At 41.1% G+C, this 27118-nt stretch overlaps 1 protein-coding gene across 1 annotated transcript in view; it reads right to left on the bottom strand.

The window, feature by feature from the left end:
* The window catches only part of ncor1 (nuclear receptor corepressor 1), a 55786-nt gene that overhangs the window by 28182 nt on the left and 486 nt on the right, over positions 1 to 27118 (bottom strand). The window contains exons 2-15 of the mRNA XM_083987198.1: positions 24503 to 24693; positions 18966 to 19060; positions 17453 to 17660; positions 17053 to 17235; positions 15158 to 15271; positions 13364 to 13420; positions 13140 to 13192; positions 12336 to 12402; positions 10216 to 10388; positions 8880 to 8970; positions 8589 to 8767; positions 8376 to 8430; positions 8049 to 8150; positions 251 to 381 (exon numbers count right to left, since the gene is read on the bottom strand). Coding sequence (XP_083843324.1) covers positions 251 to 381; positions 8049 to 8150; positions 8376 to 8430; positions 8589 to 8767; positions 8880 to 8970; positions 10216 to 10388; positions 12336 to 12402; positions 13140 to 13192; positions 13364 to 13420; positions 15158 to 15271; positions 17053 to 17235; positions 17453 to 17660; positions 18966 to 19060; positions 24503 to 24613 — 1619 coding nt within the window. The 5' untranslated portion in view covers positions 24614 to 24693. The remainder of the gene's footprint in view (positions 1 to 250; positions 382 to 8048; positions 8151 to 8375; positions 8431 to 8588; positions 8768 to 8879; positions 8971 to 10215; positions 10389 to 12335; positions 12403 to 13139; positions 13193 to 13363; positions 13421 to 15157; positions 15272 to 17052; positions 17236 to 17452; positions 17661 to 18965; positions 19061 to 24502; positions 24694 to 27118) is intronic.

Raw genomic sequence — 27118 nt, 5'->3', positions numbered from 1 at the left:
CAGTCAGATCTGTTGTTTATAGTTAGAAGGCACATAGTTGATATACACAACTGAAACTGGACAGGCTCACTGGACGAGGAAAAAGGTAAACTGCTTGCAATTCGACTTTGAAAGCAACACCAGTGTTAGCTTTCAAATAAGGCCATTTAAAGAAATCAAGTTGCTTCTAATGAGCGCTGTAATCCAATGAAAGCACTGAAATGTAATATGTGCAGAGTGGCGCCAAGACAAACAACTATTCATAACTTACCTAGAATCCTCCTTTTCATCTTTCTCTTCCTCGTCCTTCTTTTCCTCGTCCTCTTTTTTCTCTGATTTTTCAGATTTGTCCTCTTCGTTTTTGTCGTCTGACTTGTCTTCTTGTGAGGGACGTGTTATTTGCTGGAGACAAAACAAAAAAGGAGAAACATTCAGTTGTTTCTTCTTAAAACATTAAGAAAAAGGTCAATGTGTAGATTAGTAAAAGTCACTCAAGATGCTAAAGTCCACATGAACACAAGATACAAACTTTCGACCCATAGTTAGATCAAGTATTCTTTAGAAGGGCCACATCCTAATGTTTCTTAGAGCAGTGCGATACTGTAAAAACATCATACAGAATACACAACATGTGCTTTCCGCCTGCCACAAGCCCTTATCTCTTTCTACAACCGTCTGACATTTACACACTTCCTGGTCCAGGTTTATTGCCTGCTATCAAGCAATAGCCATCTCCTTGTATAACAGTGTCTGCATTGACCCTGTGAGCCCAGAGGACCGTCTTTAATTGTACAATATTAATTACACGTGTCCGAGTAGTCTGTTTACATTACCTAAATTGGTTCACCTCTTGACAAACTGATAAATTGCATAAATGCATGCAGCCATTCGGTTATTAGATATTCCACTTTCAAACTGGTTTTTCAGGTTTCCGCAAAAACAAAGATACAACAAGTATAAATATAAATAACAAGATAAAAGTTGACCCTGTTCACCCGGTGCAGACTGTTTTGAGGCTATGGCACATTTGGATGATCTTCACACGGTCCAATATCTATAGAAACATGTGAAACACAAACAAACCACACTGCCGATAGCGATCTCAGATCTATCCACTTTGATAATAAAAAAAACGGTGAAATCTGGAGCGTTGCCAGTTCTCATGTCACATTTGTCTCAGTAAATCCCTGACTGAGAAAAAAAAAAAAAAAGAGCTTGACCATAACATTCCTCATGAATTTAACACCACACTGCAACGGATAAAAAGGCAGCACGTCTTGAGCCAAAGTGAAGATGATGTTAGTAGTTTAAAATAAAGAAGAAGAGAAAAAAAAGGTTGGAGGTTGAATGTGGATCAATATCGCTGCCTACATTCGCGGAGTGAAAACATCATTCAAAACTGATTTTTAAAAAACAGAACAGACAGAGTGATTGAGGGCAGAGAAACATTTTTTATCATCACTGCTGGCGTGGTACACCACAGAATGCTTCCTCCTGCCTGTTCCCTGAAAGCGCTGTGCTGGAACAAGTCTGGCTATGCCAAGCCAAACATCCCATGCTGGTACCAGATGGGGCCAAGGAATGTGCCTCACTCAATGGTAAAGGCAAAAAAGATATGGACTGAGGCAAAGAGAAGGGGAGACGAGGCTACACGATTTAAAAAAAAAAAAAAAAAATGGCACGACTGCCCTGTGGTCGTCTGCCTCTGCCACTCGCACTAGTCTCAGGTTACATGCCCGTCTAACCAAGTGTTAACCATTTGTGTGATATTTTGTCAGAACTGCTGAGTAAAGTCTCGAGTGAAGGCTAGAAAGTGTTTTGTGAGGTCACTCTGACATTAACCTTTTGACTTTTTTTGTATCACATCTGAGGAAATCTCTCAAGGTGCCACTGAGATAAGAACGGGACAAAGAGACAGTTTGAAAACAATATATCTCCAGCTCTGGCTGCTGCCTGGCACGGAGGCATAACAAATCAGAAGCAGGGATTTGGCGGTCTGTGTATTTTACAAAAACACGGCTGTGCACATGCGGAGTCTGGCTACCAGATTATAAAATAAAATAAAATAAAGCCTGATACTGAAAAGCTCGACAACTCTCTAGAAACAGACAGTAAGCAACTGTCCCAGGAGTTTAGAGTCAGCCCTTCGCTGCTCAGGTCGTAGCTGTTTTTATGTCTCCTGACTTGCAGAATTAGTGGCTGCTGCAGACAGCCAGTAATGAGATCGTTTTGCGTTCTAGGAGCGGTGTTAGATGACTCGTAAAATCAAATCTTCAATATTCAAAAGAAAACTGCATGTGATGTTATATTAGGTTTATTCCATATACTTCACATTAAGCTGTTGAGCTCATTGCCTCCCCTTTATACTCCTTAAATCAATTGTAGACAAACCTGGAAAATTTTATTTGTAGTTGATGTAATCGCTGTTAACTGTATTTGTCAAGGCTGCTGCTTACAAGCCACTTTCTTATTTAGTGTTTGATGCAGATCAGAGCTCCTTTTAGAGCAGATATAACAGTGCCATCTACAGTGTTGGCCCATATTTAGTACATTGCACATTAAAATATAAATACTCTTAAATGTTTGGGATGTGATGGTAACACAGCGCGGACTAGAGAGATGAAGCAACTGTTCAATTCCTCAAGGAAGCCCCTGCAGATTCAGAGCTTATACAGTAGGCTGATATATTTCCACACACGCAGACAGGACCATGTAAAACTTGGATTGGGAATTAATTCCCTGACTCGTTTCCTGCCTGCAGCAGTCTGCAAGGAATGTATTTGGCACTCAACAATTCAGAGAGCATTTTGCAGAGGAGACCAGTCAGTTTCAGGGCAGAGTTATTCTCCCCCTACATGTCCTTCACTGAGATGCTGTTCTGGTCGGGTCTGGGAGCGCTCGTGTTTGCTTTGGAGGTGGTCGGAGAGCCGTGGCATTCCTGCCTCTTCTCCCACACTGCGTAAAGAGCCTCTACACAGATGTTCTCCAAAAGTCAATGAGGCCCTGTGGTTCTGTGGTTCTTCTGTGTTTTTAAATGAAGCTCTTTCCTGACCTGGCTTGAATATTTTGAGAGTTTTAATTTCTCCCCTCTTTTGCTGATTCACAAGTCCTGTTTGATTTAGGAAATGACAGAGCCACAAGTCAATCTTCCCTCTCCTACCGCAGGACTTCGGCCCGCCAGAGGAATCTCTCACTCTCACTTCAACCAACTCCAGTGAAGGAGGAGGAAATTAAAAAATGACTCATTATTCTACTAATTATTACTAAGCGTCACCTCAGTCATTACAACTGACAACAATAATTAATTGCCGTCACCCAAAGATATAATTATTATTTGCAGAACCATAGGAAATTAGTTAAAAACATTATATCTAACTGCAGCATTTTAATCCATGGTGTATAGATGCATTGATTCTGGATCAAAATGTGCATGGTGGAAAAACTATCTGTCAAAAAAAGGTAAAAAAAAAAATTAAATAATAATAATTTTTTGCCAGTTACCCTGGTTACGAGGAGCTCTGCAGGGAAAGAATAGCTCATCGCTGGTGCTACAAACCAATGAAACCTATTTTACTGCTTGATAAACTTTACTGCCAGGCAATTAAGAGGAAGGCTCTTGAGAAACATTTTGCTTTTATACCTCTTCATAACCAAGACCAGACAAGAGCAAAGAACTATACATATCTATCTGCCCGTCCTGTGAATGTGATTCTGTATAAACTGATCACATGTTAGAATATAAAACCTTTAAGGTGTAAGGATTAACAAAAAAAAGACCACAGCTTGTAGAGGGCTACATTATTTATATGCTCTGTTATAACTTTTTTAACAAGTGTATGTTCCAGTCGTGCCTGCTGCAACCTTAAAAGTCAAATCGGTTCAAAACTGGACGAAGGTGGCAGAATCATCGAAGCAAAAAATGTCTGCAGAACTTCAATAACATGGCTGACGTTTTCAGCTATGGGCTGTTGTCAGCATAAAAAACGGCTGATAAATAGGTGTTAATGTTAAGCAAACCCCACCCCCACCCTTAATGGCTACTTGAGGATGAGAACATGTACACCATGTTTTTCAATTTTCATGTTTGTATGCAACCCTGACATTTTAACACATGCTCAGGATGTTTGTCAGTGTTTTTGCTCTTCTGACAAATTTGTTGCAACAAAAAACACGGGCTGTTGCGTAGGTGTTTTTGGTACATCAGATCAAACTCAAGAGAGGGCTGCGATACCACTGGATTTTTTTGCAGGATTGTAATACAGGTTGTCAGATCTGCCCCTGCTGTCCTCTCACGACACCGTCTTTGTTTCGTGCTTGTCTTTAGTTCACCAAACCATGACTGATGAACAGATAAGCAAATTCTTTTTTTTCTTTCTTGCAGCAACAACACCACTGGATCAGGAAAAAGATCACAACAACATGCATGATTGATATGGAGATAATATGCAGATCTGGACCAACAGGGTCTGGATCTGCGTTGTCAGTTGGAGATAATTTGTCTAAAACCAAATGTTAAATATTGACCAAAAAATATTAATAATAACCATATCTCTAAAACATTATTAAAGGTTAGGGTTTGGGTAAGTACAGGTAACAAATTACTGCAACTTCATGCTGATTTAAGTGCCACAAAACCAAATATGCAAAGCCAAAGTGGAGCCCTAGGAGGTCACTCAAGGAAATCTGAACATCACAGCATCAATACACAATATGATCGCTGAGCACCTCCCACATCCTTGTCTATAATGTAGATAAATATGACACTGTGACATCTCTTTATCAGCACCATAGAAGAGAAGATCATAAAAAATGGTCTCCAGGTAAAACAGTCGTGCACAAACGACGCCAAAAAAAATTTGAATAGATTGAAAATGTCTGCACAAGTCAGTTGATGGGGCTTTTTGTTTGAAGGGAGGAGCTGCCCGGTGACACAGAGATGTAGAGATGCTGTGCTCCTGTCAGAACAGACCAGACCAGCATGCGCAAGAAGACCAGGAGCAAGTTCTGCAATGAAGTGGGCGCAGAGACGCTGAGGGGGTGTAGCCTGTGAAGAATTCAACATGAGTGTGTATTGTGAGTTCTGAACTGGTGTTTATTGCTTTTGTTTGCTTTTTTTTTTTGGTGTGTGTTTTAACAATTTGAATCTGGATATTTTATTTAGATATATCAGACGTACGGTCAATAATGTTGAGCTGACATGGGCGACTTTCACTATACTGTAGTTACCAGTACTTCAAGTATTTTTACTCAGGAAAAATTCCATATAAAGAGACAGTGTGTCTTATGCCCCCAAGTCTGTACTTCAAAATGTGTAATTAAAAATTAATCACTACATTTTCATATCTCAAAAATTCATGCACTATTGCATAGCATGTACATGCATGGACACAAAGGCCCTGGTTTGACTGTTAAACTAAAAATCTTGTCAGCACATGTCCTAGAAAAACTACCCTAAAATAGCTGAGTCTGACTGCCTACAAGGCTCAAGTAAATATGTAGGGTAGGAAACGAAAGGCCTGAGCAACACAGCAACAGAAAAATCTTAGACCGACAAAGAGAGAAACAAAAGAGGACAAACACACACAACCACGGAAATAAACTGACGGTGTGTGGTTTCAAAGCTAGCGACATACCTGCAAGCTCATTTGCCGGTCATAAAAACCCCTTGCTCTGCTGTGAGCCACAGCTTTCTGGTGTTGCAAATGTGAGTTTACCCTCCAGTAGTTCCATAGCGGTGGCAACGATAGCAGTAGAGGGGCAGGACAGCACCATAGCAGAGCTCCTTAGAAGGGCTGCCGGGCCACGGCACGGCCGCACATATTCCAGGAAACCGTGTCATCAGGCCGCTTAAGCCGCCCAAAGAATTGTCCATCTCACATGCACGCACTAATCTATGCAGGGTCACTCAAGGTAATCCCTGCCGTGCACTCCTCTTTGATTGGCACTCACAGCAGCACAGTGAGTTTTTTGGGCCTGTCAGATGGCTGGACTGTACCAATTCAGCTGTTTCAGGGAGGGGTGACTCTCTCACTTTCTCTCTCTCTCTCTCCCTCGCTCTCTCTTTCTTTCTCTCTCAGAGGAACAGAAGAAAGAGGAAATGGAAAATGAAAAAAAAAAAAACAACAGCACACACTCAACAAGATAAGCTGCAAGTGCTGACTGCGTCTCGCCGAGGGTTTTTTCACTCAGTTTTACTCTCTCACCCTACATTCCTGTGCTATTGCCTTCGCTAACTGTGTTTTCCTCCTTCCGTATCCAATGACTCACTCTACTCACTCAAACTGCGATTGTTAAGTCACACCAATACCTTAAAAATCCACAACATGCTGATGTATGTTAGGCAAAGTGCTGAAGAAGAAGAAAATGCAGTATTTATATTTGCAACAACTTCCATTGAAGCAAACGACATAAATCTCAAGCCCATCTTAGACCCAGCCAAGTAAATGACTGTGGAAAATCTTGTTTCTATGCATATATGCGTTTCTCTGTTCCCACAAAGTGTGTGTATAAGTAAATGTAAATGTAAATGTAAATGTTAAGCAGTACAAATGCTGAACTGGATCTTAGATGGACATCGACAACTTGTAACAGTAAACGCATCTCTCATCATCTCTCATACAAAAACCCACAGAACGCCATCTGCCACCAACGCACCTCTCAAACTGACCGTGAATTACAAAAACACAGCGATAGGATCATTAGCCCACAGCCAGGTCGCCTACAAAGAAAGACACTCCACACTTGCTTACCACTCTGTGACACAGAAATGTCCCGCCTCAACTGCAGACAGGCAGCTACAAACTCTTTACTGTCACTTAGTAAAAGAAGAAGGCCTGCCTTTGTGTTTAAGCTGTAATCATAAATTCTTGTGCGCTCCTCCTCCCCCTCCTATGTAATGAAACAATCTACAACCAACCAATTGTTTTACACAGCAGATGTACTTGAATGTCCTGTTCCAAGAACTGTGGCATCAGTGAAGCGGAGAGAAAACATCCATGACAACATATCTTCATAGCAGCGATTTTGTAATTGTTACTCTCACACACAGCAGAAGAAGAAGAGGAAACTCCAGTTTTTTGTTTGATGCTGACAAACACAACTGTGTGGAGCCCCATGCAGCAGACACAGCAATAGGATCAAACAGAGTATCCCACAGATTATTATATCCTCTTCTCCATTTTTCATCTATGAATGTGACAAAAAATATGAAATAGGTAGTTCTGCTGAAACTAAAACACTCAAAAAAATATTCAGCTAATGATAAAATAGTTAGAATGAAAAGTTTAACATCTTATACAATGAATCCCATTTCAAATTAACTATAATAAACAAATAGGATTCAATGAATGAACAAATCAGGGGGTTATTAACAGTTTCTGCTATTGTAAAGCACAAAATGTAACTAAACGATGATTTATTTGAAGCAACGGTGCCCATTTTCCAGAATGTGCAAAATCAAAATGATCATACAATAAAAGCTCCAGCCAGATCTCTGTGTGAGTGCATCTGTATTTGTTGCACATATTGTCATACAAGAAGTCACACAGCAACAATGTCGCAATAATCCAAAGGGTGCTTACTAATAAGTCCAGAGAAGACGGCAGGTGTCGACTCTCTACTTCATGTTTCGCTCCCTGTGACCCATGAATAGTCCCAGCAATGTGGAAGCTGAATTCTTACCACTTAACACTAAAGATAGGTGCGGCGTGTGTGTCGTAAATGTGGCAGACGCAGAATATCTGTCACGAACAAAATGTGAGCAAACATGAAACAGGTGTAGCCGAGCCGTCGGCCAAACCCAAATGCTGCAAAGTCAGCATGTGACATGTCACAGCCGCCTGACAGAGTCGTTTCCATCACACACGCTGTCGTGATTGGCCACATCTGAAATGCTGTACAGCTGGTTTCTTTGAAATTGAAATGAACTTAGTCAACTTCAATATATCAATGTGGTTTTTAGTCATAATGACAACCTGTTTTCATGTAATTTAAAAAGCTTTCATGTGAGAGAAGGGTGGGGGGGGGCAGTTAGATTTAAAATAAAAAATAATATATCAACTGAGGCCTACCTGGTTCCTTCCTCTCCGTCGTCCATAATTTCGCCGCACCAAAGTCTTGTAGTTGTGGTTCTTCTTGGTTAAGTAGTAGTACAGGACGCAGTCAGCAACACACTGAAACAAGGGGGCACAGATTCTGATTAGCATAAAGAAATATCTTGTACATAATGAATCAAAAATAAGTAGTTGTGAGAGAGTTTAATGATAAATGCTTTAAGCAATTGGAGCCACTGATCGTAGAGCTCGAAGTTTTTAATTTACCACCAAAAAGATCAATAACATTAAATCCTGCTATATCTTAATTACTGCCACACGTGAAAATACAAGCAGCAGTTTTACCTTTCTCTCTAGATAGGAGGCGATCAGGCCAAAGTTCTTGGGGTGCTGGACAAACCTGCGAAGAGACGCCAGCTGTTAATCATGTGCCATAGCCAAAAATACATCAGGGCAAGTGCAAGCTCACATTAAGGTCTATAAACCATCTCCGCACTGCAGATTTATGGGGACAATCTGTGACTCAGGCATGTTCTGCAAAACCACAAAACAACTTACTTCTCCTTAAAAATCTCCTTCTCGTGTTCGGTCCAAACATTCATGAACTGACGGGCTTTGTACACCTTCATTGGGTCGTCCATCAGGCCGTTCATGTTGATGAACTTCACCCGCCTCTGCTCGGAGTCGTACATCATCGGAGGGATGACGGACAGCTGTCTCATCTGCTTCTCATTGTTCTGGACAGGGAAAGGGGTCACAGTCAGTCCAACAGACAACAGCCCTCCTTGTTTACCTCTTCAGGACTGGTCTCATGTCTATACTGTAGCATATTATACAGGCTTTACCCACCTCCTGCTCAGAGAGGCCATCTATGATTTCAGAAATCTCGTGCTCGCTTCTTGCAATTGTTGCAGAAAGGCCCGTTCCTCTTTGTCCAACCCTGAGAAAAACATACATGTTAGATTACAAATGGTAAAGAGGAACTATGCAAGTCGGTTGCTTTTTTTTTTCCTGTTTTGGTTGCTTTTATTTCTCTACAGAGCTCCCCCTACAGTTTCAGAGGGCATATTTTCACCAAGAACCCTCCTCCCTCCCCCCAAGCTGTGTGCATTTGTTTTCAATGAAGGCGACGAGAAGGCAATCCGTGGAACAATGTCTACCAAGTTGAGTAACGTTAACAAGAGATTACGGATTACTGGACGCGTTTGTGTTTTAGTGCTTTAAAGCAGTCCATGTTTCTCGCAAGACAAGATCAGGGACACCAGGTCGGAGGTGCTGATCTTGCAAAGTTGGTTTTCGGCCAAGAGACGCTAGGTGGAAGGCAAAAAGCCTCCATTCTCCCGGTAAGTCATTTAACCATCCCAATTAATCTGTTTAATTAAGGTGCAAAGCATACACAGTTCCTCTTTAAAAACTGTATGTATCTCAAATGTTGCATTAAATTTCTAGACAGTATCTTAAATGTCCAAGCTTTCAATGACTTTTGCAAGGTTGTTTCTATTCCAATCAAAACTAAGGCAAATTGTTAACAATTATAATGAATTAATAAAATTCTCTCTGGCCTGTTATTACTTGCTTTCTCCTTCATGGTCTAGCAGTCTGCATAAACAGTGCAGACATGCAAACTCTTTACTTGGAGATTTCAATGAAAGCACTAAGCATCAACGCCAGCTACAATCAGGCGCTGGACCCTGACCTTGTCTCCCACTTCTCCAGAGCCACTCAGACAGACAGTGTCTCTGCCTAAAGTAGGCCACCACTCACCACCTAGTGCTCTCCATTTAGGTGAGAGCTGAACAGATATCCTTAAAACAGAGGAGACTAATTTAACGTCTGGGAGTGGCTGCAGATGTTGTCAAGATTATTATGAAAGAACTAGACGGAGACACTGTTTTCTTCAACTATAGGTCATGTAAACATTAAGCACAGTTCATCTCAATCCACCAGCAAATTATATGTCTGTATCAACAGAGAGTTCATCAGCAACAATTCTGATCAATGATTGCTAGTCACATGTTGAGCAAAAGTTCCAGCAAAGTCGAATGATATCACTGAATATTTGCTATTTCTCTGTCTTGAGAGATAAGATGATTGTCGCCTCTGCGTTAAGTAGTATTGCTCAATAAACAACCAATCATTGAGCCACAAATACAATACGTCAGTGCAATAGTTTCAAGACTGTTACCTCTGGAAGCGCTCCTGCTGCTCTCTCTGCTTGCGGATCTCAGGAAATTGCCTTTCATAGTACTCCCGTGTCCTGGTCTCCTTGGCTTTGCGTTTGGGGTTGTTCTCCATTCGCTCGACTTTCTTCTCCCACGCTTCCATCAGCTGGTCATAGCGCTGACAGATCTTCTGTTCCTGTGTACACAGCATGACAAATGCATATTTAGATTTTTTTTTTTACTGTGTGCCAAAAGAAAATATTCCTGAACTCTAATTAAAACTATTTGTACAGAACTTGTTTGTCAGGGAGACATTGTCATGTTTCTGATTAAGCAATGGCAGGAGTTCAGTTTGCTGGGGGTACACAGTTAGTGCAATGTGTTGTTGTTCAATGTGTTGTTGTTCACTCACTGGAAGGAAGTCAAAATGCTGCAAATAATGGAAACACAACTACTAAAACCGAACTATCAGATTAAATATCAACAATGGCCATGACATTTCTCTTTTCTACTGTGAAACTGGTGCTACAGTTTGTATTTTATTTTAAAAGTGAACGTGAAAACTAAAGTAAACAACTCCAGAAAGGCTGCAGAAACTGGAGGTGAGAGGAGAGCAGCAGAGTTGAGGGAGTACACACCGCTCAGGAACTGGCTGTGTTTGTTGTGGGTTTGGGTTTGTCTTTCAAATTGCCTAATTCAGTGTCCTGACCCGAGCACAATTTGTTCTGTTTACAAATAGCTTTCATAAGTTCATTGACATTTTGTTGCAGATGCTTACGTTTCAGCTTTCAAACATCTAAACATTTAAAGATAGAAAAACCTGCAAGTTAAACTCATGTGCAGAGGTGCAAGAGTTAAAATGTTTGGTAAAAAAAAAAAATATGGAAAGACTCCTCTACTGGGAGGACAACACACCCTGGCTTCCACTCTCTGCAGCAAGGGACAAACAATTCACCTTCCTCTTGGCACGAGGCCATGTGCACTCTGCCATTGTTCAGAGTCCAAAAGGTCCGACTGACCCTGACAGGGAACAGCCAGACAAAGGTGGGACCCACTGAGCCATTGCACTAAAAAGGATCCAAGTTTTTCAACATGGGGTGATCCAGAAATATTCATATCACCAGTTACAGATAAGAAAAGACAGCACTGCTCAAATCTCTCTTCTTTGATGTCACAATATTTGTTATTCTGTTCCATTTAAAACAGTTTTTGGCTCGCAGCAGTCCTTTTCAATAAACAGGCGTTTCCCATTCGGTCGGATGCTCATCATAACGTAATGCGTCACAGTGTTGCTCAGTCGGTCCACTAGTTCAGTCGAGACCAAAACACCACAACAACTACTGGATCAATTTCTATTAAGTTTTGGTTCCCAGCTTACAGACTTTGGACTTTGACTCTAGTGCCACCATTAGACATCTGAGGAAGTGAAATGTGTCTTTTTCACTGTGATAATTAAGTCAAAATTTTAAGCGAACTATTTCCTATCACCAGATATCTGCAAGACAAATGAAATTCAGCCTCAGCTGTACTCTGGTTTTAGTGCTAATGAGCAAATATAAACCATTGCTAATACAACTGACTAACATAGTGAACATATCTGTCATCTAATGTCATTGCGAGAATACTTAAGTTATAATTTAGCACATTACCACACAAAACCACCAGCATGTTTACAGTCTCTTGATCTGGTTCATTAATTACTTTCAGTGCAGCTTCCAATTTCTTGATTTCACAACACACACAGAGATTTGGGGATTTCAAAAGTTCCTTATTTGATGTATTATATAAACGTTCACTGAGGAACAATCAAAACTCCTGAACTGAGTTTCACCAGCGACTCCAGAGCCAGTTGAAGTGTGTGTAATATTAAGTCTGTATTCTGACGGCTGAGCCAGATTAGCTTGTTTCTGCCTGGAATGTGACTGTATAAAAAAAATACAGATGTCAAAACCAGATAACGTGTGAATATTCATCAGTTTCAGGTGGAGTCTGTCAAAAGTTCAGCTGCAGTCATCTGAGTGTAGACTGTGAGGTATGATGTGACTGTTAACAGTGGCCGTGGGAATGGGTGGAGCCGGTAATGTTGTGTCCAGAAGAGACTGAAATACCTGGAACTCGGTTTCTTAACAGCAGGGATGCTTACCCTTTGTTTACGAGCATGATTCCTCCTCTTGAAGAACAAAATCAGCTTCTTTCTCATGACTTGGTTGCTAAAATAGAACGACAGAACAAATTATTGTGGCGTATCCAAGAAATCATGCAATCAGCACATAAAAAAAAAAAAATGAATGCCTTTGTTGAAACCTTTTATTCTGCCAGAGACGGTCAAATAAGTGCAAAACTAAGACAAGACAAGAGCGCCTCTGTATATTAGAAAACTCTGACACCCCCCACCAAAAATATCACAGACATATCACTGTTTATTTGCAATATGGCAGACACAAAATACTGGGAAAACTTATGTTTACTCATGATGGTGACTGCGGGGAGATAATAGTGAGAGAGCTGACCCTGAGAGTGTGGACTGTACAGCACATTCACACAGAGGTGGTGTCTGTCTCGATAAACGACCGAGCCAGATGGGCGGCTCTCATGGTGCACTGATAAGGGTTTCTGTCCTAGACAGCATGACCTTCAACCCACAAAACACGCCTACTTTTAAAAAACACACACCTCGCACCGACAGACACACGTACATTCTTTCGCTTCCACTCCCCCAATCACTTTCCTTGGTGTCAGTAGGGCAAACGCGATCAGGTGACTCAGCAATCAGATTAGACAGAGTTATCAGCTGGGCTTATCGCGCTGAGCTCAGCAGTACCTCCGACACTTTGCTCAGCTGAGACAGTTCCTACAACCGGTGTGTGCATCGTGTCTGCTGCACTTTTACAGCAGCTTACAGACACTTATGAAATGAATCAGTGGGAGAAAAAATGTTGATACTCACGTCTTGATGTTGTCATGGTACACCTTTGTGTCCGACGGCTGATTGTACAGGGGCTGGGAAAGAGAAAGCAGACCAGAAATAAGGAGTGGATTAATCCTCAGCTATTTGGCAAAGCAGTAAACCTCAAACTCACTGCAGAGTTCAATGTTACTTCTTCCTTAAAGCGTATGAAAAGGACAGAAAATATTATTTTTTTTAAAGAAAAAAAAAAAAACATCACATACCAGCTCGACCTTAGGACCAAGACCTTCCAATATTTTATGGGCCTCTTCAGCTTTTTTCTAAAAAGAAAATAAAAATAAATTGGACAAGAGTTGACAACTTGATTACAAGGCCAACTAAAGGTCAATCTGCAGTCTGAGCAAGATCATCTGTTACATAAAAAGGGGCAAATGATTCTGAAAAACAACCAAAACTAACATTTTTAATAGTTACTGGCGTTGTGCAAAGAATTATGGGTGTTTTCTCCATCGTTTTTATTGTATAAATATTGTATTTTACTGAAGCAAGAACTAGGAAGTGAGCAGCTTGAATTGGCTGAAAGGAGCAAAACATTATAAAAGAAAAATTATATAAACAATTGGATAACAAGGGGAAGAAAGAATCTTTCCACTGCAGCATAATTGTGCTGTTAGCTTGTTCTGCGCCATCACGAGCATTTTCACATTTCATAAGCCTCCATCTACAGGCTGAGACAAACAACCCCGCCTGCCAGACAAAATGCTGTGCACAGAGCTGGAGCAGCTAAAGAGCCTAAAGGGTTAACTGCTGACTGAGAAGGAAGGCGTGTCTCAGTGGTCTCCTACCACAACATTGTCTGACAGACATGAACTATAGTGACCTCCATAACACACACACACACACACACGGAGGGCTGAAACGTACAATTACTTACATTAGCAATTAATCCGTTGATGCAAATCTTGTTATATTAGTTTGTTTTGTAAAACATCACAAAACATTTTGAAAAATGCCTGGTGCAATGTTGTACAACATGAGATGATGACATCAAATCTAATTATGTTTAATTGAAAGTCCAAAATATTCAATTTAACATGATATAAGAGCAGAAAAAGCTGCAAATCCTCTCATTTCAGAAGTTGAAACCATCAAATGTTTGCATTGCTTATGAAGAAATGAGCAGCAATTAATGGATTCTAATACTTTTTTGATTAATTGTTCGAGCGTTTATGTATTCTTAATGGACTTTTTTTTAAAAATGCCAAAAATTAACTGATCAAATATTTGACAAAAACACACAGCAGTAAAAACAAGATTACTCTCTCTCACTGCTGCCTTCAAAACATCAATAATGCAAAAAGCAGAAGGCATTGCAACATATCCCAACAGGAGATTCACTTGAATATTCTTTCTGAAAATTAAAACATCACTATGCCAAATGCTGTTTTTCAACGGGAGTGGTGGGGAATGATGCACATGCAGAGTTGAGCTAATACAGCTGCTAAAACACAGCTCCCACTGGCTCTCTGGTGGAAAACTTAAAAAGTGAAGAGGAGGCAACGGGAAGGAATTGTTCAGTTTGTGTCTGAGGTAACATGACACAACTAAGGTACAACAAAAAGATGATCACTAAACATTAAAATAAGATATCTGTATGAACCCACAGGAGCAAGTCTCCAAGCCCTAAATGTTTGGAAGAAGCTGCAGAAGAACGGAGAGCTGCAGATCAGAGACTTAAAAACACAATTTAAACCAATAGTTTTGATTGCCATGATTTAGTTTGAGTGACAGTAACTGCTTGGCCATGTTCGCTATGCTGCTATGCACATGGCAGAAAAATATTTGTCCTCAGCTTGGTGTTTCACGGCACAATTTATGGCTTTTTAATCAGAACAATTGAAAAACAATGTGGAAGTTTTTTTCCTGCTTTGAAGCTGCATAGTGATGACAACTAGAAGAACAGCTGCAATTATTCAGAGCATAAACAAAATGAAGAAAAGGGAGTTATGAGACGTGATGCTCAGTGCAGGCGTGTCTTGGTGCAGCACAGGACTAACCCTGTTCTCGTCGTAGATGATCTGGACGATGCTACGATGCTTGTGCTCCACTGGGGGAGGGGTCACTGGCTTTTCTGGCTCCACTGGCTTTGCTGCTTCCTCCTCCAGTTGTTGCTAAAAGACAACACAACATTTTAAACCAATGGAACATGATAAATAGACATGCAAAATACACACAGGGAAGGTGGAGCCTCTTTTCTTCGACACATGACCCAATTAAAGACTGTGTTTTTTCTTATCTTTGTTTTTCCACCATTTGCTGTGGGAAAAAAATGAACAAAGATGCATCAACACAGTGTTGATCTGATTTTAGCTCCTGTGTCTGAGGCCCATGCAGGCATTATCAGATTATTCTTTACAGGCTTGCTCAAGTACAACTCTTTTTTCTTCTTTTTTTTAACTGAACTGAAGGTTTCTGCCTTTGAGGCCACGCTGATACTGACAGACAAGCTGATCGATTCTCTGGTAGGTCAATGTTTACAAGTTAAAGGTTATGTAAACTACCAGGTTACAGGGACAAGATTAGGAGTTCCTGAAATACCTCAAATAAACAAATAAATCCCGGAGAAAGCGAATAACGGAGAGGTATTCTCTCCTAGAAAAGCTCAGCTTACATTCCCATCTAATGAGACAGAACTGAAAAAACGATAGGAGACAGGCAGCTTCGAACTAGATTAATCCACTAATCCAGACAGGAAGATCAGCAAAAACAACAAGTCTGTAGCTTTTGGTAATGCTTCTGAGAGCACCTTACTAGAAAACATATACAGTTAAGTGGCAGGCACAGGTCTGTTACAGTACAGATCTGTAAATGTATCCTATAGGACAGGTGAAAAGTTTCTGGACATTGTTCGTGCTGTAGATTAAGACCCTGTGAGCTGATTATCAATGAGAAACTGAGCTAACGTGCAGGGATTACGGGGAGCCTCCTGACACTTACACCATGTTTCTCAATTCAAATAGAGTCAGGCATCTGAACTATCTTCAGGTAATGTGACAATATGAGATGTAGGGCTGAAACGATTACTTCAATCGATCAAGGTACTTTTTCCTGAATCGAAGCTTTTTTAAAATCAATTACACTCGCAATATACTGCTTAGGCTGTTTGTGTTTCACATGGACTTTTATTACTGACACACAGCGTTGTCAGAGTTCTAAGAAAAGACAGAAAATGAGGAGAGAGACAATATCATATAATAAAGGGTGCAGGACCATTTCAAGTTGCATCCACTGTAAAACTAAAGTTTCATACAATACCGGCTGAGCAACGTTACATAATGTAAATATGTTCATTGAAAGTGTTTGCTAATTGAGTTCAAGTCTAGCGAGGAGGACGTATGGTAATTAGTTATTTGTAACGACAAGTTCAGATCGTGAGTTGTTCGACTTAACACATTTAAGAACATTCATTCCTCATTTTATACAGGCACTCCTCTCACTTACTCTCTCAGACACTTAGACGCGCAAGCATGATTGATTGTTGATTGTTAATTTGCAGACATGTCTTTTTACTACAGACATGTCTTTTTACTATAGCCATTAAATAAGGCAAAAGACCTTATTGGATTAGTCGATAATCGAGAGAATAATCAGCAGCTGCAGCCCCAATGAGAAGTACCTCACCTTTCAGGTAGCGCCACTGTTACTGCCAAATCTTCAAAATCTAATTATAACCCTGAACATAAATCATCTAAAAGACTTGTCAACTTCAATTATGGTGGTTTATAAATACACGCTGCTTCATAAAAAAGGCAAAAGGACATAAAATCCATTTATTGTTTGATGGGTGATTGCTTCAGTTAAAAGCTGTTACTTGTGCCAAGTTTTTTCTTATACAACCCCCATTGTGTTTGAACCATGTTCAGGGACAAAATATTCTCACTATGTAACCAACCTGCTTTTTCTTCAGCTTGAAAATCTGCTGCTCCACTTTAGCAATCTCTCTGTCCACACGGTCCATACTCTGGATCAGCTCCTCTTTGGATAGTTTGGAAGGAGAATTGTCCTGCTCATCCGCCATGTGCAGCGTAGGTCCTCCTTGGGATGGGGAATCCACTTTGCCCGAGAACTGTGACTCCTGTCAAAAACACACACAAAGGGTCACTGAGCTGAGAAAAATAGCACTTTCTCATTCCTTATTCACTATGACTATAATATCTACCTCACACCTCTACCTCAGGGATGGGTTAAATGCAGAGAAAGGATTTCACTGTACTAGCTGTATATGTGACAAATAAAGTACTTTTACCTTTACATAGAAGAGTGAACAAAATCACAACTGTGTGTGCACCCACCTTTTTGGTCTCAACACTGGCTCGTAAGCTGTCCTGCACTGAGTGGGGCATTGGCAGGACAATACCCCCAGCATTGGGAGGAGTGCGGGTGATGTGGGACTCAGCAACTGACTCCATGCGAGGGCGTTTATTATCCAAGCTCTCATGCTCAGCCTGGGATGTGACGGAGTGAAACTGCTGTTCATAGCCATGGCGTCTCTCTGGAGGCCTGAGGAACAGAATACATGGTCATTTTTTAACAGATGTATCAAAAGTTACATCTCTCTGTGTCCATAAGCAACTCCTATATTTTAATCTGGAGACACTCAGTACGTTTACATGACACTTGAAAAAAAAACTAATTATTGTCTTAGTCCGACTATAACTGGACAACTGAAGTGCATGTAAACACGTTAGTCCGACTAATATCGGAGTTCTCCAACTTCGATTAAGACACCCAGATAATGCGATTGGAAATCGATTTTCTTCTGCATTAATCGGACTGAAATTGGACAACGCATGTGCATATGCTCCACGACAGTAGAGATGGCACAAAATGGAGCAGAGAAGCCGCCAGAACCCAGCCAAGTAAAGAAGAAAAACGGCGTCAGTGCCGATTCAGTGCATTTCACACAGTGCGACCAGCGAGAGGTTGTGTTTTATAAAGAAAGAGAGAAGGGGAGAGAAAATGAAGTCTGTGGACCGTCATTTGTATCCTATTCTCAGCCCGAACCCAGCCCAGACCGACTTGTCTGGTCGGGGACTGTAGTTGAGAATTTATTAAGCTTATTAAGTTGTTTACATTCAGTTTTTTACTCGGTGACAGTCAACAGGACAGGGGGCCGTATTAACCCGCTGAAAAGACGCATATCGCCACCTGAGGAGGAGGACACCGTCAGTTATTCGATTTTCTCTGTTGCATGTAAACTGGGACAAGGACAGAAGTCCGATTAGACGCCAAAATCGAATTTTGAGCATAGCTCGATTAAGCTGTGCATGTAAACGTACTGATTGATGGCATTCGTTAGTGGAGTGCAAGAGGAAAAACTACAATCAGGGCTCCAAACTAACTTTTTCTACTAGGAGCACAGTGACCCCTAACTTAAAATTTTAGGAGCGCAAGCAGAAAATTTAGGGGCGCACACTGTAAATCGACTTGCAAAGCAAATAATCACATTTCCTTTTCATTTATGATCCTCATACACATTAGCCTGACACCTGTAATGACAGATTCCAGATTCCAGATTCTTGAAGTCGCCTCTTCCATGTTTCACGATGAAGAACACAAATTTACTGGTTGCAAATGCGTAAAAAAGTAGATGAAAAATTTACTTGAACTGTCTCAAATCTAATTTTAGGGGCAAAATGCTCCCATTTTAGGGGCAGTCTGGAGCCCTGACAATGCACCACAACTCTGCAGTACAGACGGTAAGATTGAAGAATTTAAAACACCTAGTATGGACATTGTGTATGTGCTTTCACTCATCATCTGTCGTGGACGTAGCAGGCGATATATTTCAAGTGAATCGTTTACCTTTCGGTTCCAGGGTGGAATTCAGACAGTAAGGATGGTCTTCTCCGACCTTGTGGATCCTGCATGTGAGTCCGATAGTCTGGGACGGTGAAATCCTGATGGTAAGAGAAACACAACACAGACAACTTTATGAACAAGTTGGCAACAATATGGTGGTCTAGGAGGTTTAAGGTACAGACTTTCTCCAATGTCTGGGTTTGAGCAAGGCCGTTTGTTGCATGTCACACAACCCCCAACCCACCAAATTTCCTTTAAGATCTCCACTGCACTCAATCTAATAAGTACGAGGTGGATGGTGGACAGTTAAAACAGTAATGACTGGCATGGCAACAACAAATGATCAAAAGGATCCTGAGAGATTGCAGCTGTGGGTGGTCCCGAGTCTACAAATCCACCAGAGGAAAGGAAAATGTGGCGGCAGGCAGCAACCAGATGCACGCTTGCAGCAGCAGCAGCAACAGCAGCAGGTCAAATAAACTGCAGCAGCAGGTCAAATAAAGAGGAATCATTGCCAGGTTGAGCGCCACAGTGCAACTGATCCCACCACGTCTGCAGCTGGTGAGAGGAAGGCCGGTCCTTCTCGACAGGATTTGCATCAGCAGCAGCACACAGCATGAGTATCACTATGAAACACTAAGCAGGAACCCAACACGAGAAACATCAGGGAAGCCGCCAGCACAGAGCAGTCACTGCCCTCATCCTGGAAGAGAAAGACTCCCACGTCAGAAAAGTCAAAAGGCATCATCATTAGCAGGTCGGCAGCGGCTCAGGAGGTAGAGCAGGTCGCTGGCAGTTCAAATCCTGCTGTCGTAGTGTCCTTGGGCTTACCCAACTTGCCTCGTGTGAATGTGTATGAATGTTTGGTGGTGGTCGGAGGGCTGTGGCTACAGTAAGTACCGTAGCTACACCACTGGTGTGAATGTTGTATGAGTTAAAGGAGAATTCCGGTCATTTTCTAAGTAAGGCTCTACAGCTCAAAGTCCCCAAGTGCGACCATAGGAAAAAATCAGAGAAAAATATGTGCAGACCGGACCTAGCTCTCCTCCTGCTAGCTGCGCTACACTGCAGTTAAACAGCAAAGTAATGGGGGCAGTTCTTCAAACCGCGACTTTGGCCTCTATGATGCTCAAAATAACACTACAAATGCTTTGCAACAGCAGCTTTTTTTCCCGCATCCAAAATCATTTTTTTCCTCCTAAATCCATGTTTTCCTCATGTCTTTGTCTTTGTTGATATGGAAACAGTATTATATAGTATAGTATAGTATAGAAGTATAATATTGTGAGCTTTATATAGAGGCCAAAGTCGCGGTTAGAAGAACTGCCCCCATTACTTCGCTGTTTAACTGCAGTGTAGCAGCTAGCAGGAGGAGAGCTCGGTCCGGTCTGCAGATATTTTTCTCTGATTTTTTCCTATGGTCGCACCCGGAGACCTAGAGCTGTAGAGCGTTACTTAGAAAATGACCAGAATTCTCCTTTAATAATGGTTTCTGTAAAGCACTTTTGGTATCGTGAAAAGCGCTTTATAAATCTAAGCCATTATTATTATCAGCTATCTCCTGGTAAAGAACTAAATTGACACCAGTTGCCACACAGAAGTCAGATCTTCCAGGATTATCTGGCCTACAGGTTCCCCTCCAGCTCCTTACATTCACCACCATGTATAGAAATGGGCTCCTCTATCTTTCTGTCAGCTTTTTCACAGCAGCATTTAAGATCATGGATGACAGATGGTAAAAGGCAGATCACTGTCGTCATGTCAGCAACTCCCAGCCCCGTGGAGCTGGAGCTACAAGGGTGACGTCACCACTCTGTCAAGGGGGGGGAGTCAAGAACAACAACAACATGTCCTAAGAGAGAGTTGATTACATCACTCGAAAACCTGAAGATTGGATCGTCAACCAGTTTTGGATCATGAACAAAAACATAGAGGGAAACAACTTTGTGAAAGTCGTGAACATGGGATTGTTACAAAACCGGTGCTGTGAGCCAATAACAGCAAACTGGGAGGTCATGATCACCAGGATTGTTATTTGGGCAATAAGTGGAGGATGCACCCTCCCTCCCTTATCTGGGACACGTTCGATACTCTTCCAGGGTCCCTGGAGCCTGCACCTCTGGTTCAGCGGAGCCAAATCTGCGACTACCAGAACCTGAGCTTGCACCACACATCCTTTCTGGCTGAAAGGCAGATATTGACTCAGGGCCAGGACAGATGGCGCCACGACCGGGTCATGTGTAAGCTAGCTGAAATCCCGCAGGCTGGAAGCAAACAGGGCCAGCCAGGTGACATCACTCAGTTATGTCAGGTATAGGGGTGAGGCTCGGAGCAGCAGCACGCCGTAGTGGCCCATCCTGTCACCCAGAGGTGAGTGGAGCACGAGAGCATGAGGAGGGACGAGGTGTGGCGACACCGAGGATCCGAGGGCTGGCTGCACTTATTTCTGCTCCACCACCTTGAGATTTTCTGGTATTAAAAAGACGTAAGTCAGTTGTCAGCTCTCAACTGACAAAAAAACATATATTTGTAAGCTTGCAAGCTCAAGCCCCTCCCCAGTCAAACATCTCATCATGCACGGCACTGCAATATCACTGCTGCCAGTAGCACGGCTTCTCTCTGGCAACATGAACTGAATTTTGTTGAGGAAAGAAAAAGAAGAATGGACAAAAACATTCCTAATACCAAAAGCTTTTATCAAAATGCATTTTGGTTGAATCTCACATCAATGTTATCAGCACACTGTGACCTCCAAACAAACCTGAACAAGCAAAATCAGTTACAGGAAACATTTCCAAACTCCAGTTTTGTCCCAGATGTAAGCAAACAATCCAAATGCTCAGAACTGTACCCTCAACAATTTTCTGTGAAAACCAGTTTCTACGAATTAGAAACCAAAACGGTTGACAAGCATTATCCAATACTCACAACAGTCAAATAAACACACAACTAGACAGTGTGTTGGAATTACTCTACAAACCTTATAGAGCTGCGTAATTAGTGAAAACAAACCAGATATCACAACTGTTCAATGAGGAGATAATAGTTGTGAAAGTATTAACTGTATTTTATATCGACAAAACAGTGTTACAGTTAATTCATACACCTATAATCATACCTCAGTTGGATATCAATAATATCAAAATATCAAAATCAAACTATGCATTTCTTCACAGGAAGTGGGTTTCTCTTTCAGAAAAAAATGAAATGATGGGAATTTAAACTAAAAGTTTCACTTGCAGCTTGATCTTACGTATGCAGTGAAAATATTGCTGCAACTTGGTTTGGGCAACAAAATGCCCCTTTGCAGATGCCATACTGAAAATTGCAAGCTGAGTTGTGTGATGAGTCACTCACCATTTATTTTCTGTAAAAGCAGTCGCAGAAACTTCAACAGACGCGCACTACCTACTCAGATAAAATGTCATCACAGGTGCCGCCTCACAGTAGAGGTTTCTGGAACAACCTCACCTACTCCCAAGGTGCTCGGAGAAAGGAAACAGTCTGAAGAGATCAAAACTCCACCAACACGAAGCATGCAAAGGAGCTCTATTGTGAGACTGACAATGAAATAAATGTGCAGCCTAAAAGTTTTATTCAACTAATATCTCCCCTGCAGCTTCAAATTTTACTTGTTACTTCATTATTTCGTCTCACTGCCACGCACTTTGCAGCAGAGACAGTTAGGAAAAGAGACGGTTCACTTTCAATAATTTCCTGTAACTGTGTCACATGTTCTCTACCCACCGGCAGCAGGTCTGAGTCTATTCATTCTGGTGGGGAAAATGAACATGATTATTGATTATTTTTTCCACCCAATAGTTACTGAAATTGACTCTGAATCCATTTTTTACAAGACACAGATGCTCCAAACACTCTGACATCAAAATGGCGTCATCAAGACCCAGATATCTTGAGAAACTTTATTCACTCACTGCTGCAGCGCTGCAGACGTCGCTCTCCCTAACCCTAACCCCAGGAGCAGACGTTTGGAGGGAAAACTAGTACTTCTTTGTTTCCTAATAATACTACTGTTACTGTTTTTGGGGCATCATTAGACTGATACGATCTTGTACTGGCTGGATTAGATATTAAGATAGCTTTATAAAAACAAGCTGCAAAATCAGGCCCAAATTCAAACTGCATCTACTGTTGTGTATTTTTGTTATGTTTTGACATGAATAAGTGATCTCGACAGCAGCCACTTTGAAGACAGGAAGTGCACATCATTTGATACCATCGATGCTGCCTGTAATGCATCTTCTTATAAAGCATCTTTGTCTGCATCCAAGCAATCATCAGTAATCCTGCACAAGCCTGAAATGTAACTCTGAAATCAACCTGCAGTGCTCACGGCCAGGTGAGTCTGGTCCTCACCCAACCTCACTGTTGCTCTTTTGTGCATCTCAATAACCCCCAAAAGGACAATCAAGAGGGGGAATGATGTCCCAGTTTTTATCATCATAAACATTTTAATGAATCCCACCAAAGCTGAAAAATGATTTTAACCTGTCTTGTTTTTAAATGTCCTTATATAAATCCATTACAAACAAGAGTCAAAACTAACAACTAACAAAACTATATTCACTATGAGGCCATCTGGAGATGTTAATGCACTTGTAAGGCATAGATTAAGTTTTATTATATTCCTAATATTCAGATACAGCGGGGAAAGTTAGGTATTGAACGCGTCAACATTTTTCTCAGAAAATATATTTCTAATAGAGCTGAGCTACTGACATGCAATTTTCACTAGATATTGGTAACAACCCAAGTGATGCACATATGCAAAGAAATCCAAACATTTATGTCCATAAATTAAGTTATGTGTAATAAAGTGAAATGACACAGGGAATAAGTATTGAACAAATGAAGACAGGGAGGTGCAAAAAGGTTTGGAAAGCCAAGAAAGCAGCTAGAGTCTGTCAGTATTTAGAAAGTAATCCTGTCCCCTATCAGTGCAAAGTAATATCAGCTGGTTTAGTCCAAATTGACGCCTATAAAAAGGTTTCTCATCACCAAGGTGTCACACAAGAGGCATCTCATGATGGGTGAAAGCAACGAGCCCTCTCAAGACCTTGTTTTGCAGAGCATACTGATGGCATCGGTTACAGACGTGTCTAAATGCACCATTTTATCCGTTAGTGCCATTATCCAGAACTATAAAGAACAACATTTCACCATAAATTGGCCACGACCAGCCAGGTGCTCCTCACAAGATTTCTGACAGAGTCAAAAGAAAACTAAGAAGAGTTGTCCAAGAGCCAAGGAGGCCTGACAGAAAGCTTTAGACAGACCTGGAATCAGCAGATACAGTTGTAAAAACAAAACAAAATAATGAGTAATGCACTCAACCGTCATGGCATCGCTCACCATGCAAGTCTATTGACGTGTTCAATACTTATTTTCCCTGCAGTAGCCTATATGTTTGCACATGTTAACTTGGAACGTCTCTGATTAAAGTCACATATCTGAGTCACTTATCGGCCCATTTATGACAAACATAGCTGAAACATAACATGGCAGAGCAGGAGATTTACCTGTTGGTGGCGCGTGCCGGAGAAGGTGTACTGGACAGAATGCGGCGGGTATCGGCTCTGCTCGCTGCTGAAGCTCCCCTGGCTGGGGGGGTAGCCCGAGCTACTGGACATCCTGGCTCAGTGCTACCGGGCTGCTGCGGCTTCACGGATCACAGGTTTTTAGCTAGACCATGTTTGGAGACACAAACCACCTGCCCCAAGACAGAGACATACATTCAATATTTAGTAGTAGTCAGGATTTGGTATAAGATGAATATATATACGCATATTCAATATCTTTCTGCATGAGAGATAGTGAAAGACGAATCTGAAAAAAACACAGGTTAGTACGATATAAAACTAGACAGGCCATCATGCCACAAATCATATATGATAGTCAGTCAGTGGAGCCCATTCCCTTTTCTTACATATTAAACTTTCTGAACTATATCTCTGTGTTTCCATGATGCAGGTCACAGGTGAGTGAAGCACTGACCTGCTCACATCACATCCTGTTGCCAGTGCAGGCAACAAGTTTATATGTTCAAAACACACCACTCTGAGTCCGCACCCATCCTTAATTTTGACCTTGTGTTACTTAACTCAAGGCCATTAAACCAAAAGTGCAAGAACAATGTTGGAACTACTGGTGTGTTAAAAAAAACAGTGGGCCATACTGTGCAGCTGCAGATACATGCATTTTCAACACATGGAAACAAGCACGTTTGTGAGCGTGAACAATAAAAATAAAAACAGGCTCTGACTATAGATAACTGAGTTAAAATGATTTGAATGCTGATGGATGGATGTGGATTGTTTGTTACATTAATCAGCTCAAATGCAATGATACAGGCCTTCTGCAATTCAAGAGCCAATGCTTTTTTCTTTCACTCCTTCCAGTAAACATTCAGATTTTCTCCAGCCTTGACTCAATTGTTTTAGTTGCTTTAATGTAACCATGACTTAATCATGCTAAAAAATTACAAGAGGGTATTGTTGGAGGAAAAGAAAAAAAATTAACCACACTGACAATGATTATTTGCAGATACACTCAGAAATGAAGCCGCCAGTAGTATTTTGCAGATGTGCTGAGGATAAATAAAGATATGAAAAATGAAGATGTAAAAGCACTGTGACATAAAACCATATACAACAGCTATCCAGAGTACTTTGCAACTGAAACAACACTCATTTTGTTTTTTTAGTCATAATATTTATAGGTAATAAAAATTGCCACACAAAAAACATACATGAAAGGTTTCTGCAAACCAGTTTAAGATATAAAAAAAAAACATCCATGAGGTTTTCTTGTGTTTTTCTGTCTTTCTCATGTGAATTTGAGTGCCTCTCTGGCTTTTTCATTTTTATTCTAGGTCTGCAAGATTTACAGCATGGCCACCACGCCAAGGCACTATGATGCTAACTTCAGGGCTGGCAAACCTCCAACCACTGCCACCATAACCAGGGTTAAAAGCTGTTCTGCAGTCCGCAGGCCACAGCATTTGATGGGACCCAGAATTTAATCCACTTTCACAATTTCAGAAATACTAAAAATATCGACGGTATCTTGACAAAGTCACTTGGACATAAACAGCTGCAGTCAGTCAGTACTGTTGGTGGCTGGGACAAGAGCAGTTTTCAGAATAAACCAGATTTCATTTACAAAGATGTAACTTTTTATGTATCCCATAAAAGCAGTAACAAATGTTGTCATGTCTAATGTCCCCTACACAAAGCCAGCACCTGGCAGGTAATTAATCTCATTTCTCTCTCTCATTTCCAGCAGTAGCCTACTTGATAACAGACTGAGAGCACAAATCAACTCAATACAAATTGTCGATAACAACTAAAGAGAAACTCCGAGCACAGCTACTTTAAAAATATTGCAATTACTGTTATATGATTTACTTTCACTGTTCACAGTTTTTTCTACACAGTTTGCTCCAGAATAGCCATAGGCTAGTTGATCAGGAACTTGAACTGTGAGTGTGAGGCTTTGACCAAATATTTACAAGCATGGCTGAGAATCACTGAAACAGGAAACAAAAATGTTGCACATGATGCTGGGAAGAATTTTGTCATCCTTCAAGTTGAACAGCAACTTGTGAGGGATAACTTACCCTCTGTAGTAGTCCTAGATCCTCCGAACCTTATTGTTTTTATCCTCATTTTTATAATAACTTGCATAGAAATCCATGATGAAATCGTACACTGGCCATATTCAAAACACGGTTCATGTTCATGTTCATGTATCACTTGCTCATACCTTTTCCTATAGATCATGAAAGTAGATAAAAGAGTATAGTACATTCGCTACTGGGTGTTTCCTACCTCTGTCATTTCCATTTTAACAGGTTTTTTCATCGCATCCTCCGATGTGGGTGAAGGGTGAAGCCTATTTCAGAGTACATGCATGCACTGTACATTGCTTTGATGACCTTTTTGTTGTTTTACGTTGGAGCTCTTAGTTCATTTTTTAAAAAGCATACACAATGGTCTCTGATGATACATCCACAAACCCTGCAGCCACGGTGAACTTCGAGAGAGGGGGGTGGGGGCATAACACAACATAGCCGTGAGAAACGCTGCTGCTATGCATTGCTACTGTTATTGTTGTCTTTTTAACACCATACAGTC

Source organism: Trachurus trachurus (genome assembly GCF_905171665.1).
Source record: "Trachurus trachurus genome assembly, chromosome: 14".
NCBI classification, from domain to species: Eukaryota; Metazoa; Chordata; class Actinopteri; order Carangiformes; family Carangidae; genus Trachurus; species Trachurus trachurus.
The sequence above is the reverse complement of the archived record's forward strand: the minus strand, read 5'-3'. Positions and strand labels throughout refer to the sequence as shown.